Raw genomic sequence first — 13,426 nt, forward strand, 5'->3', positions numbered from 1 at the left:
ACTACACTGTAAACAAAAAATAGCATTGCCTGTGGAAATTACAGACTTGCAGCTCAGAAAAGCCCAAACTGGTCTTTGCAGGGTCGTGACTATGCTGGAATTAATTTCAAGGGGTAAGAGCATAGCAAGGATAGCCTACTTTAAAAGTGCTTTTAGTACTTTGGGGTTCCTGCACACTGCATAAGCTGGTGGTACATAGGTGCTTAATTTTTGTGGAGAGTTTTATTTGCAGCTGGTAACAGAATGTCTGTGAAGATGGAAATGTCTGATAATCAGTTTTTCTGAAAGGATAGAGAATAATCTTACAAACACAGAATGTCAGGAATTCAGCTGATATTATACCCGAACTTGGTGTACTGGTATCTACTGCAGTCTAAAAGAAAATATTTGCAAAGAGCTGGTTTCTGCTTTGTTTTGTTTTGTTTGTTTTATTTCATATTTTGTAATGTGTGTCTTACCATGCTAGTAACTGCTGATCCTGACAGTGTCCTTGGAGGGAAAGATTGCAAATAATTGGTTCTTGCAAGACTGGGGAATTTGAGGGAATCTGCAGAGCATTTACATCTGTGAGATTGCTCAGGAGCTCCCCAGCTTCTCCATCACTGCTTTAAAGGAACCAAAATACCAAAAAGAATCATGTGAGAGTCGCAAATGTGACAGAAATATGTTGCCATATAATGTGCATAAACCTTGCACATCTTTGTCAGAACAGCCTTCAGCTCTGAACGAAATGGGGGAAGGAGTGGCAAAGGCTTGAAATGAAGATGAGAAAGATTCATTGTCTTGCTTCTTTCAGGGATGACTTTAACATGATGTTTACAGAGTGTTTTCGAAATGCCCTTCTGGGAGGCCCTTGAGCAGAAGCAGAACAGATGAGATGCGCTTCCAGTACTCATTGTCACTGACTGTCATGGAAATGTGTTTTATTACATTGCATTCGTATGAATGTCAGTAGATAAAAGTAAAACAGGAGCGGTGTTGCTATGCTGTGTGGCCTGCTAGCACTCACCTTCGGCCCCTGCCGTCAGGGTTTCCAGCGTCTGTGGCTGCTGGAGGATATGGGTGCATTTCTCACCAGCACAGTTTTGGCAGGCGGGCTGTGGTGGGGTTTGGCCTGGCCTTGTTGTGTTCAGCCAAACATGTGAAACGCAAAAGTGGAAGAATTTATGAAGACTTTGGGACATATAACACAATGCTTTTGTGCTTATGATTTCTGGTTTTACGTGATGTGAGTTTACTGAATATGATTTGTAACTGTACTCTTTAAAGTAAGTAAATGATAAAAGACATTCACGGGCGTCGTGGTGTACCGAGCTGCATGGTGCTATCAGTGATGCAGAGATACTCTGCTACAAGGGTGTCCTGCTAATTGTTAAAAACTTTGGTGTCACAGTTTGTTTCTCCTGATGATGCAAAACTCTGAGCTTTCATAGAAACTCATTGCTGTCAATGAACAAATGTGGTTGGTAATGGAGCTGAGGAAATCTTTTAAACAGTGTCATCACTGGGTCTTCACTGGTCGTCATAACCTGCTATCACTGGGTAACGGGAGTACTCTGTACACACCAGACGCTCTTAAGCAAACCAGAACGGTAAATAAAATTTGTTAACAATGAACTTGGTAGAACAGCCATAGCTGTTTAAATCAGTAAAATGCTGGTAGGGAAGATAATTAAACCCCCAGAGTTACAGGAATGTAAAACGGAGGTGTTGTTTTGTCTTGTAGCTCAAGAGGCACCAGCCCTGCTGCGGCACCTTACAGATCAGACAGTGAACACCAGTAACTCGGCCATGCTGGAGTGCCAGGTTCGTGGCATCCCCGAGCCCCACATATCCTGGTTTAAAAACCATGAGGAAATACAGCAAGAACCAGGTGAGAGCTCTGTGTACTCGCTTACCTTTTACATCCTTTTTGTTTACCCATCTGCCTTAGGTAGCCATTTGCAGAGTCACTGGCATCGGTACCCAGATGTAAGGAAGGAGTATTGCCTGGGTGTTACAGGCAGGCAGGCAGCAGCACGGGTGCTCCGGGTTATTCTGTCTCACTCCAAAACCTCAGCCAGGCTGGAGGTCTAGGCACAACGGGCCTCTGTGGAGTCAGTGGAAAAAATATAGCTCTTAAGTTGCATCTTGGAAGAGTCATCTCCAGAGAAACATATTTCTCTCCATTTACTTTAGAGGGAGCTTAAGGATCAGGTGTCTTGGCCAGTGTATAGCTAGGCAGGAGAAAACCAAGCTTGAGTGATGTGCGTAGGAGTACCAGTGGGAGTCTGTGGTCAGGCATGCCAAGTCTGTTCTAGGTTCACAGCCTAGCCACCAGACGAATTCCGTATCTGGGATCTCCAAAACTGAAATGCATCTGCCAGCAGCCAGGGAATCCAGGTCTCACACAGCAGAAAGGAACAGCTTCCCAGGTGGCATGCTGCAGCTACAGGAAAACTTTGGGAGATATTTACTGCTGTGTCCGGAATGTGGCTTCAAAGATCAGCTAAGGCTACATGTCCAGCTCTGATGGCACCACAGTCATGGAGGAGTTCCTTGGAGATTTCAGGTGGAGATGAATGATGAGGGAAAAGGCAAAACCTTTCTCATGGGAATTCATCCACATTTGGATCAGAAGCACACAGTGAGCTAGTGTTACAGGCTCAGGAAAAATGTTCAAGGAGGTTTGGTCTGCAGGAACTTGAATCTTCAGTGTAGTCTTCAATAATAACATTTTAGAATGTTTGTGTTTAAGGTTCTGTCCTGCATTATTGGAAATTACTATAGCATGAATAAAGGCAACTGGGAAAAACTCTGAGGATTTCTCCAAGTGAGTTATAAGCTTGTGCAGACTTGCAGCACAGACACTAAACTTAATCTAGAGCCGCATTCCATGAAGCTTTACAGTGACCACATTGTTATAATGTGCATTATTAACACTATCTTCTAAAATGAGTGTTATGTGTCTAACTTGTGTGTAATGCAGCACATAAAGTTAGGAGCCAGGAAGATGTCTCTAGAGAGTAGGTCAGAGCACTTTAGTTAGGTGCCTGAAATAGATGGTGGGAATATATTTTGACAGGCAGTAGTTCTGATGGAGCCAAACGCATAAGTGTGTACTTGACTGCACATTTCCTGGCTATACAGTGCCTTAAAGGCAGTTCTGAGGCCAAAGCTGCTGTCTGCCTCTTCCTTGCTTGCTGGAGTATTGCCCAGGCTGGCTTCTGGGTTGACCCATCTGGGATAAACAAGGTGTTGAAAACTTCAGGTAGCTCCTATGTTGCAGGGTACACCTCATGCGACCTCTCTTTGCACTAGCTGGGGTCTGTCCAAAAAGGGGCCCATCATTCCGTGCCACATGGGCAAGTGAGATTTGGAGCGAGTCTGCTGCCCATAAGGCCAGTGTGGACGCATGGAGCTGGGTCTTGGAAGTGCTCCAAGCTCGAGCTGCTTCTGGTGCAGACCTACGCCTGTAAGCGCAGGGCCAAGTAATCAGACCACCCATTTTCCAAAACTTGGAGGCATGCTGAAGAGCTCACTTGGACGAAAGTCTAGGCACAGTGCTAATCAATGTACACGATACCAAGTGCTCCCAACATCATTCCCTTAGGCTGAGGTTTTTCACTCACACAAATGCTTTGTAAACACTGATTTCCAAAAGATTCCCAAAACATCCAAGTACATTTGGCTTTCCTGCAGATAACATTGTGCTCTGCAGTCTGTGGCTCAGATTTCTTTTGAGAAGAACTTGCAGCAGATATTATTACACAAGGGCCTGTTTTTGTTTATATCCTGGCTCCCTCTCATTGCAAAATATTTCATTTCACAGGAATAATTTTAGGGCCCGGAAGCCGAATGCTGTTTATTGAAAGAGTAAAAGAGGAGGATGAAGGACTTTACCAGTGTATAGCCACCAACTTAAAAGGGTCCGTGGAGAGTGCAGCGTATGTGACGGTACAAGGTAAAGCATGACATTGAACGGGAAGAGCAAGCTTGCCAGGGTGATGTTCTTACTCAGGCTGGAAAGGCGGGGGTATGACTTGGGGCTCAGGCAGTGGTCTCTGAAGGCAGCAATTTGAAGGAAGTCCTAGCAAGGGAAGCATACCAGGTTGGAAAGGAAGCCTAGCAGGAAATGCTACCTCAGAGCGTGTTTACACTGACCTAAAAAGAATTGCTTCAACCCAACAAAGATCGGGTCAGGGTAGAAGAGAAATGTAAATTTAGTATCATCAAAACAAACAAAAAACAGAATAAGAAACACTCTCCTACCCACTCATTTTCCCATTTCAGGTTAATTCCATAGAAATTAGAGGCCTGGGATATTTTCATTTGTTTATTTTCAGTGTAAAGTGAACTGCCAAATTGGACAAGAAGATTTTAGCACAGCGATAGCTACACATGCATTTTTCAAAGGCACTTGTTGTAAGAAGTAGGTATGATCTAGTTATTTCCTTAACCATTACTTGAGTTATTTTGTTATTCATTTAAATGTCAGCCTTGTTCTGCCAAGCTTGACTCAGGCCTGTGGCAGTGACTTCTATCAAGTAATTTTACACTGCATAAAAATAAAGTTTATCCAGTGACTTTTCAGTTTCATTGAATACTCTTTTCGTTCATATATTATATGAGAAGTAGGTTGACATTCTCCGTATAAGTCAGTGCCATGTATAAATTGAATTTGACATAACCTAGCTTATTGATCTCATGTGTTAAGTAAATAGTCCTAAATGCATTTAGTTTCTCTTTGTAGAAGACAATTTGACTACCACCAGGTCTCTCAGGCAGGGATTATGTCTTTGTGGATGTTCTCATACAATTGCTAAATGTATCTGAATACTGATGAGTATTTGGATACTACCCTACAGCAGAAGACAACTACAGCTAGTAAATCGGTATTGATTTTCTGCCATGAGTGTGTTAGGAGTCTCAGTTAATGGTGATCGTTAATGATACAATGATGTTTTTGATTTAAAAGGTCAGGGATAAGTATATGTATTTGTGGGCTGGCCTAACTGGTGTAATCGAGGAGTTGGAAACACCTACCTCCTTATGAATAATGCTAAGGTTTTTACGGCCACTATAACAGCTAAAAGAACAACTTGTGCCTAAGTGCTTGCTGTCCCGTGCATCCTACCAATTAACAGTCCCGGACAGTGTAATTCATTATTGTATTGATTTTTAACATCATTGTAGCTTGGCTGTTTATTACAACCACAAGCATTCTGTCAGATGGCTTTTAGGAAGTCGTATCTCCTAGTCCATGATCCAGAGGTGAGGAAAGACAGCAGCCAGGAAGGCTTCTTCTCTGGTTACATGTCCTGGGGGACCACTGGCAATGTTCTTGTGTGATTCCGATGGGAGCCCTTAGATAAGCAGGAGATGAAGTCTACCATATTAAAATCTATAGCTTTGAGACTGGATGAGAAAAAGAGAGAGAGTTTGTCTTATCTGCTGTGATCAAGGAAAATGCCTTTCCACCCTCTCTGTTCCTACTGCCTGAAGGGACATCACTGGAGGTTTTCTCACTCATTCCTACACCGAACTGGAGTGTCTGTCCCTCTCCCAGGGAACGGCAGCCTCTCACCCCATCCCTGAGCCTGGAGGAACGAGATCAGGGCTTAAACGTGGGGCTCTCTCTAGGCTTTGCCATTTGCTTGCCTTTCTGAGAAATACAGACCCTGCAACTGCTGCTGCGAGTACCAAAGCCTTCCCTCCGACCCGGTGGCTCTCGGAGCGTGGGGCTGCAGATCAAAGGGAGCAGAGCAATGCCTCGTGCCGATGGCCGTGTTTAGCAGATTGGAAGAGTAGCTTGTGAATGAGTCAGGAAGGAAACTGTCTGCTCTCTTTATTTCCTCTGAAAAAACATTCTTATACTCACAGATAAAACAATGTGTTATTTTTGTATCTGAGATGGATGAATGGATGGTGGACTCCAAGGGTTGTCTTTAAATAATCACAAGCCGTGTTTGGTTTGGAAGCCATGCTTGCCGGGCTGTCTGAGGAGGAGAGGGGCCGCGTTTGTGGACACGTCAGAGCAAGCTGTCCGCTTGCTCTTGGCTGAGGAACTGAAGAGGCAGCGAATCTGCAAGGACTGAACAGGAACAGCAAATGGCTGCCAGAGCACCCAGTGGGCAGAGGGGACTGCGTCCCTAAAAACCTGGGGACACAAGCTGCTGGGCGCGGGGGGAACACAGGCTGTCTTGGCAGCTCTCCTTCGGGGGGTCACCCGGCCACACGGTGTCTGCCCTGCTCCCAGAGTGGACGACTTGCCATGAAAGCCTTGCCCTGCCGCTCCTCCTGGGGACCCCCACACCCCCGCTCAGCGGGAGCCAGCGATCCAGCTTAGTTGCAGCGGTGCTGCACCATTTGAAGGGGAAGTGTTGACGAAGGAAGGAGCATCTTTTACAGCTCACGCTCACTGAAATATGGATGTATAACAAGCAAATGAACACAGCAACATGCCCCGTCTTAAAGCTGGTGCTTGATAACTTAATGTGATCCCTGCTGATGAAAAAGAAAGCATCACATTTATTAAGCATTCACGGAGCTATTCCGACACTATGAAAATGGTGTTTGTTTTTTAAATAACTGTCTGTTTTTCTATCTGTCTACCTTTCTGACTTTGTGTCTCAAAAAGTTGTTGTGCCTTTTGGGTCACTCAGACTCTGAAGTCATCAGGAATGTTTCCATGAAGTTTAAATGGAATTCCCTGGGCTACTGAATGAGGTTCAGCCTGAGTTATGTGGGTGACTGTAACAGAAAAGGTGAACATCAGGGGACACTTAGACTCCTGTTACCTCAGAGGACCACCAAAGGGGGTTGGAAGGGAGTCCTGGAGGTCTCTAGTTCAACCTCAGCTCAAACCAGGATCATCACCAACACTACATCCAGTCAGTGATGGCTTTGGACAGGTCATGATGACCTCCAAGGATGGAAATCCCTCAGCATCTCTAAGCACCCATCCCAGTGCTGCAGTGCCGTGATTATGGGATCACACGGATTAAGCAGGGTAGACCACACTGGTGTAGGGGCGAGGGACATTTTGGGTGCAGCAGAGTGGTGCTGGTGTCCCAGGCATTGCTTTTTCCCTGGTTGACACCCGACACAGAGCTGCAGGGGCAGGAAGGGGGCTGCTGTTTGCTGCAGCGAGTCAGCCGGGGCAGAGCTGCACGTGGGGGAAAGTCTGTGTCTAATGAGGTAGCTGGTGGGTAAAGGTCTGGGGGGGGGGTCTAAGGGGGAGCCAGAAAACTTGGGCTACCAGGCAGAGAGAGGGATTTGGTCCTGCTTACAGCCCCTCCAAACTCTGCTAATCCTAAGCCCTCTTTTGAGTGTTCCTGCCTGTTCTGCCTCAAATCAAACCTTTTCCTACCCAGCTGAGAGGCACTCAGCCAGCTCTGGCTGCAAGGCTTTTAGCAGGACTAGGAGTCTGACATTTGATAACCCAGCCCAACCCCAGCCTGGAGAAATGCTTTCCAGTTGCTTAAATTCTCTCGGACATTTCAAAGACAGCAGGTTCACATCTCTTCGCTAACTCCTGGGCAGTATACGGTAGTGGTTAGGGAGTTGCTGCCTTCCACCCCAGGACTGGCTGTACCGTGCCTCACAGGTTTTCTGAGTCCTGCCGTTTGGAGCAGTGGCAACAAATGAACCTTCAGCCCCTCCAGGTCTTGCTGAATAAATGCCAGAAACCATTACTCGCCATCTGCACGGGTGCTGCTCAGAAGCAAGAGGAGAGTATCCATATGTAAAAGGAAAGCCTGACACCAGAGGACAGGCAAGCTGCATTAGGCTGTATCATTATGCCATCACTATGTCCCATATCTAAATCAAGCTGTACTGGTTTTGGCTGGGATAGCGTTAGTTTTCTTTATAGTAGCTACTATGGGGCTGCAGTTAAACCACGACACAAGCCTTGAAAAAAATACTTGTGAAAAATTAACACTCCTGGTATTTTTGAGAAATAGATACTTTATATCTTCATTTGTAGCTGCAGTTGTATTTTTCTTCAATGAACTTTATTCTCAAAGCTCCAGAATGGACTTGCCAGAGGAATCTTAGCTATAGGGCACGAACACAAATCTGATTATCACCTTTAGAGAGGGAAGATATTATGCTAGTTAAACCACAGCTACAGGAAGCAATTCAACCTCAAACAAAGCCCTGTAGCCTTGCCTAAAACCAGGCAACACATCCCCCTGGATTACCTGGTAAACCCACCAGTGAGACATCAATCATCCCTTTTTCTTGTGTCAGGAGTAACACTGAGCTGCCCGGGGTCTGAAACTGCTGCAAGTGCAGTTGACAAAACCACTGTGAAATCATGTTCAGAATTACTCCTCCTTGCCCTCTCATTTTCTCTCTCCAGAGGGTGTATCAGAATAAGAGGCAGAGCATGAAGGGTTTTTTGCATTTGCTACCAATCAGATGGAAAACATATTGTGGGAAGTGTGATATTTTGACACAACCACAGGATTTGCAAAACAGACTGCTCTGACACCATTTTACAAGTCCTTAAGTAGCCGTCTGAAGTGAATTGTATTTTGGCTTTTTTTTAAGATCTGTCAGTAGGCTCTCATACTCTCCAGATTTCTGATGTTCATGTTTTCTTACTGCTCCATTTTCAGTTGTTGTTTTTGTTTTTCCCTTTCTGTGCTTAATCTGCTCCCTGGTTTGGAGAGCTCTCCCAGCTCCCAGCCAGCTGGGTTCTGCGAGGTACTGCTGGGGACCGAGAGGGCCCCGTGTCCCCTCGGGGAACCTGGCCCATGCTGCTGGTGTGACCGGCAGGAGACCTGAGGGCACAGAGCCTGCTAGGGGACCAGCAGGTTGGAGGGTTTCTGGCCACACTGCTCGGTGGGGATCAGGATCAAGACCCTCATGCCATGCTTTGCACAAGCTGAGCTCACAGGTGCCAGACCGGGTCCATCCAGACCATGCGAAGGAGAGCTCATGGACTGCTGCCAGCTGCACCGCGAGCCTCCAAAGGAGACCCCAGCTCCCAGACCCCAGAGAGGTTTTTGGTGAGGGCTGGTGGGTTTCCAGCATGGCTGGGATGGAGGTGCAGGCTGCAGGGCTCAGCCATCAGCACGGAAGAGCTCGCCGAGCTGGGGCAGAGCAGGTGCAGTGCCCGAGGAAAGGCATCAAACGTCCTGGACAGCAAAACCCAAGCAGCAGCACTGCAGCATGCCCCGGATCACACCTGGATTCACCAGTGTCTACATCAGCACAAGCCCTCCCTGGAGCTTCTCCTGTGTGTTATCAGCAGCTCCCACACCGTGGCATTGCCACCAGGAAAGGGCCAGCAGAGCTGTCCCCTCCGCCCAGCCCCATCCTCTCCCGAGGCTGTGGGGACTGAGCGTTTCTGAGACCTCTGCTCCTCTCTTGGATGTGGGCTTGGCCAGATGGGTTTTGCTGCTGTATAAGGCGGGGGGGTGTGGGGTGTGTGAAACTGCATGAGCAGGCCCACACACATTCTCACACAGAGAAAATTTGGCTAAAAATACCCTGCAGCTGAATTTCCACCTCAAAAGGAAATTATTATCTGACTGGCCATCCTCAACTTGGTTTACTTCACCTCCTGCACCCCAAAGAAGAGCTGACTTTTTACTGAAAAACTTATAGATGGATCAAATTCAATTTTGCTGTGTTCAATACAATGGCTTTGCTGGGGAAACCATTTTTTTCCAGGCTCTGCAAGCCAGTCCAAACAGAGATTAATACCCCATTGAAAAGAAGCTGGTCCTTCCTGGTATTTTATTTTAATGGCAAAGAAACATAAAGTGCCCTTGCTTTGCAGGTCATTTTCTAAAATGTTTGCCGCTTGATTTTCCCAGGCACATCAGAGAGGTCAAACCTGGAGCTAATAACCCTGACCTGTACCTGCGTGGCTGCGACCCTCTTTTGGCTCCTGTTGACCCTCTTCATTCGCAAGCTGAAGAGGGTAAGAATGGATGGGGAGCTCCCAGCAGCATCTGCCTCTCATCACCAGCCCTTTGCTCATGTTAGAAAATCCTTCCCAGGCCAGTGGGATTGCTGAGCCTACCAAAAAAAAAAAAAATCTGATTCATTTACTGCTCACTTTTGTCCCCTGTGGAATCACCAGGCTGCCGATGGGTGCCCAGGGAACCGTGACTTGCAAGGCTGAGTATGAGTAAGCCCAGAAGCAAAGCCTGGGTGGGGGGTAAGGCTCTGAGACTCACAAGCATTTGAGTGCCTGACTCCCACCAAAGACATCCCCATTCCCTTAAAAGCTGTGGGAGTTTGGCATCTTAATGTCTTTGAAGATCTGAGTGAGTGGGAATGACAGATCTTCACAGAGCGTGCTGGGGTCTGGTTTGCTCACAGTGTCTGGTATAATTACATCACTTGCAAAGTGATATTTTACTGAAGTATTTTTGGTGATGCAGCCTCTAGAGCAGATGATCCTGTATCAGCATGATAATGTTAACTGCCCCTGCAGCTGACCCTCCTTCTTGTTCAAGGCTGACTGTGACGGTTTAAAGCCCCTTTTTGTTGACAGCACCACGTCTGCCTTGCGTGGTGTGTGCAGGTTAAACCACAGCAGCTCTCATAAACAGAAAATACAATTCTTCGGTAGTGCAGAAAGATCTCAGAGCAACTTGCGGGAGCGGATGGATTTGAGGGAAGGGACGTATTCGCACAACGGGGTGCACTGCAGGACGTGAGATGAGGAATGGCTGCACGTCCCGCTCTCCCCCGCTCCCACACCACGGCGGCGCTGAGCCCCGGCCGCTCTCCTTCGCCCAGCGGGAGAGGTACCACAGCGTGGTGCCACGGGGATCAGCTCACAGCCACCACGGCTGAGCATGTTCCCGCTGGCCGAGCTCCGTGACGACTGCTAAAGGTTCACTGCAGCCCGCCAGACCATTTTATCTCAACCTGCATTAAGGCCTGCTTGTATTTTAGGTTTTACACTGAGAACTTGTATTGACCCATGGGAATGCAGGACCAGACGTCCAAACCGGGGTGGTATAGCAGCAGTCATTCTGCCTGCCTTCCTACTGTCGCAAACTTTCATAAGAAGAAATGCATGGGAGTTTTAGGGGAGAGAAAAGTTGAGGTCTGCTGAAGCTGTGGAGAAACTTTGTAGCCATAGAGAAATTACAAAGCAAGTGGGACCAGTTCTGACTGCTCACCAGTAATGACAAAGGAATTCATAACATGACTGCAAACCCTTGGGAAAATGTAAGTTTTAAAAGTAGCAAAGGGTTGCAGATTTTTTTTTTATTTATTATGATACCAAAACTTGACATTTGCTTGTTAGATTGTTAAAAAGTAATAAAAATAATCATCGTTGCTGTAGAACAAGGGACTTTAACTAGATGACACGTGAAGGCTTCTTTCCAGATGAGGCTTTCCAGCTAGTGCTGGTCTATGTTTATGGTCTTCTCCATGTTTCTGTTACAAACCCTTACGCTCAAGGATTTATGTCTGGAATTAGCTCTAAATTGAATTTCATATACAAATTTCTTTGCCACAACAGGAAAAAATACTTTCATGCTCTCTGAGAGCATTTTCTTAAAGCCTGTCTGTTACCTATACAGGGGCAAATGCTATACTTAACAATTCTTCATCATTCAAAATGTTGTTTCAAATCTCTAATTGTGCCAAAGATTTGGTATTCAGTGCATCTGAATAAAGAAACGTAGGAAGCTCTCTGCACCTTCCCGCTCCCTGACTGCTCTTCCTGGGGTGGGTCCACTTAAAAGCTCTTCTAAAGTGACTGGTAGGAGTAGTCTGGTACACACATCTCTGTCAAGAAATACTCTTTTTGGAGCACCACACACGCTTCTGTTTCTATCCATATCCCACTTATCCATGTTCTGTCCAGGGTCAGTGGATGGTTTGGAGCAAGGCTTTATGCCACCTGACTTTTCCCCAGGCATCACTGTAATCCTTCTTGGGAGTAACCTTCTGTGTACTTGGGGTTGTGAAAGGCAACTAAACCAGAGCTATTAGCTACTGTCATTTTAGGCTAGTTATGTTTGTAACCAAAGCATACACAGCTAGTAATATCCTTCTCAAATAAATGCCTGGAAATGCAGATATTAGGGACATATTTCCAAGCTGTAGGGGAGGAAAGTTCAAAGTCACAGGGGGCAGTTAAAGCAACAATGAAAGAATATGTAGATATATCTGTGTGTTTGTGTATGTGCCTGTGTTCTGTTTCCATGAGTTTAGGAAAAGCAACATGAAGGGGCTCAGTTCAACAGCTTTTCCATAAATTCCAACTAATAACCAGGAAATTAGAGCAAACACTAGACCTTTTCTATAGAAATATAAGTATTCCTGTGTCAAGAAAAGTCCAGTGGATTAGAGTGGCAATCTAGGTGCTCTTTGAAGGAAAATGTGTTTCAAATGGATGGACTGCATAAAACTTTGAGATTAGGTTCATCTTTCCTTACATGTCTCATGTGAAGTGGGTAATCCATTTGCTCAGTAGAAACTGAACTTCTGGCAAATTCATTTGAAATTATGTGTTTGAAATTATGTGTTTGAGTCTGGGTGTTTATGAATTCCTCCAAACTCAAATAATTTCAGTAAATTTGTCAGAAATTACAGCAAAGAAATTAAAAAATTGTGAAAATTTGTAAACAGTTACTGAATTGTATAATGTCTAGTCTCCTGATGACTAGTCTTGCACAACTTCTCACCACATATGACCTATCTTTGCCAGGCATATGGAAAAAAATAAATACTGGCAGTTGAACTCCATCTGTTGCATATGGCCTCTTCTTGCTTTGCACAATCATGAAGGAAAGTTATTTTTATCAGCAATGTTTAGTCATTTGCCAAAAATATTTCTCTTGACTGTGCAGAGGGCCTGTATCATAACACCATATGTTAGTACAGATCCACATGGATTTCATTGAAGAAACTGATATGTCACATACGAGGAAAGCTAGAGGACAGAGTTTCTTTTACATAAAAAGTCTTGCAATATTTAAAAAAGCCAAAGGGAGCTTAACCAAACCATCTGTTGGACTGTGAAACATGCAGCCCTGTGGACAGAATTAACTTGAAACCCTTGATCCAAAGGAAGATGCTAACAGATACCCTTATCCTCTCTTACATTTTGCCATATTCTTTGTTTTCTAGCCTTACTCCTCTGAAATGAAGACCAACCATTACCTGTCAATCATAATGGATCCTGACGAAGTCCCTTTAGATGAGCAATGTGAACGTCTGCCTTATGATGCCAGCAAGTGGGAGATTGCAAGGGAAAGGCTTAAACTAGGTAATATTGGCATACTTCATGTTGGCTTTGCAGTGCTTGAATGAGGTGTACTTGTATAGGTGAAGAGGAGCGTGTGTGTTTTAGACACGCAGCACAATGTACTGCCAGATTCGGTGTGAGCTATTTCATACCAAGTGCCCTGGTCCGTGACTGACTGACAGCATTTAGGATTGGCTGACTGTGTCTACC

General features: G+C 45.5%; 1 protein-coding gene across 1 annotated transcript in view; it reads left to right on the forward strand.

The window, feature by feature from the left end:
* FLT1 (fms related receptor tyrosine kinase 1) overlaps nucleotides 1–13,426 on the forward strand; it is a 113,237-nt gene that overhangs the window by 72,720 nt on the left and 27,091 nt on the right. The window contains exons 15-18 of the mRNA XM_075498865.1: nucleotides 1,727–1,873; nucleotides 3,812–3,943; nucleotides 9,813–9,919; nucleotides 13,099–13,237. Coding sequence (XP_075354980.1) covers nucleotides 1,727–1,873; nucleotides 3,812–3,943; nucleotides 9,813–9,919; nucleotides 13,099–13,237 — 525 coding nt within the window. The remainder of the gene's footprint in view (nucleotides 1–1,726; nucleotides 1,874–3,811; nucleotides 3,944–9,812; nucleotides 9,920–13,098; nucleotides 13,238–13,426) is intronic.

This window comes from Mycteria americana, chromosome 1 (genome assembly GCF_035582795.1).
Source record: "Mycteria americana isolate JAX WOST 10 ecotype Jacksonville Zoo and Gardens chromosome 1, USCA_MyAme_1.0, whole genome shotgun sequence".
Lineage (NCBI taxonomy): Eukaryota > Metazoa > Chordata > Aves > Ciconiiformes > Ciconiidae > Mycteria > Mycteria americana.